The sequence below is a fragment of the Lathyrus oleraceus genome, chromosome 7 (genome assembly GCF_024323335.1).
Source record: "Lathyrus oleraceus cultivar Zhongwan6 chromosome 7, CAAS_Psat_ZW6_1.0, whole genome shotgun sequence".
Classification (NCBI taxonomy): Eukaryota; Viridiplantae; Streptophyta; class Magnoliopsida; order Fabales; family Fabaceae; genus Lathyrus; species Lathyrus oleraceus.
This window is the reverse complement of record NC_066585.1, coordinates 361,381,547-361,382,836: the sequence shown is the minus strand read 5'-3', so window position 1 is coordinate 361,382,836 and position 1,290 is coordinate 361,381,547. Positions and strand designations below refer to the sequence as shown.

Sequence of the window (1,290 nt, the reverse complement as noted above, 5' to 3'; positions counted from 1 at the left end):
ATGACCATGATATTGCCCCTTGGGAAGCCCAAATAAAGAAACTGTAGGCCAAGACCTCTGAAGCCAAAAAGCGCAAAGAAGAGCTTTTAAAGTTTGATGACACTTCCATGGCTAAGGAGCTAGATTTTAGTATGGAGTTTGCCGGAAAAGCGCAAACATTAGAAGCAGAACTCACAACTCTTCGGTCTAAAAGATCCCTATGTGAGAAACGTCTGGAGCTTCACAAGGCAAAATATCTCCACATGAAGACTTATCTCCCTTTTTGACTTTAGTCTCTTTTCCATTTATCTCTACATGACTTTTGGTTTCAATTGTATTGATCATTAACCCTTTTGGGCCCTTGTAATGAACTTAAGCCATGTTGGCAATATTTTTATTACCATGTTGGCTTCAACCCATTTGCAATTAATTACTCGTTTATTATTTTTATCTCTTGGAGCGTTGGCTTATATCTTTTCAAATATTTTCCATTCACTCTTAAGATTATTTAATCTTTATCAAGCTCCTCGATCTCATAAGCACCATTAGAGAATACTTGTAAAATTTGAAAAAGACCTTCCCATTTGGGGGACCATTTCCCCAACGTCATATCCTTTCGATCCATTGGAAGTATCACTTTCCAAACCAAGTCTTCAGGGAAAAATGTCTTAACTTTAACCCTCTTATTGTAAGATTTCTCTACTCTTTTCTTCTGCATGTTTAATAATTCCAAGGCATTGGGTCTTTCCTCATATAGATCAACCAACTCATTTAGCATCATGTTCCAATATGATTCTGATGGAATTTCATAATGCCTCTGAATTCTTGTTGAATGTAGGTAAATCTCGACTGGTAAATGTAGCGGTAAATTCATGACCATTAAGCTACGGATAAACTTAACGTCAATAAAACCAGAGTCGTCGCCGCGCTTTTATTGTTTCCAAAGGAAAAGGGAAAAGTACGAACAAAACCCAAAGATAATAAGTTTTCAAATCAAAACTAATAAAATGTCAGAGATTACAGGTAAGGGGGTTGGTTACACAGAGGGAAGTTGTTAGCACCCAAAGTGTCCTAGGTACTCCTAGGGAGGCCTTTTTTTATGTGTGTATGTGTTTCGGTATAAAAGATGTTTGCAATAAATAGAGTGGGGAGATGATAAAATAATTTATTAATTATATTTTTGTGTTTGACAAGACCTTCAAGCTTGTGCCTACGTACCAACATAAAAATGAGGGATCAAAACCTCGTAGTTCGTGGTATCAATTTCAAAGTGAGTTGATTGCTTTTAACAAAAGTTTAAGTTTGAAAGAG

General features: G+C 36.3%; 1 protein-coding gene across 1 annotated transcript; it reads right to left on the bottom strand.

The window, feature by feature from the left end:
• Positions 1 to 487: 487 nt before the first annotated feature.
• Positions 488 to 859, bottom strand: LOC127103848 (uncharacterized). Its single transcript, XM_051041089.1, has one exon. It carries the CDS (start codon positions 857 to 859, stop codon positions 488 to 490), a length of 372 nt encoding a protein of 123 aa, XP_050897046.1.
• Between the last annotated feature and the right edge of the window lie 431 nt (positions 860 to 1,290).

Bases quoted from the DNA above. Each gene is read 5' to 3' on its own strand.
- LOC127103848 (XM_051041089.1), bottom strand. From the start codon at position 859: ATGGTCATGAATTTACCGCTACATTTACCAGTCGAGATTTACCTACAT.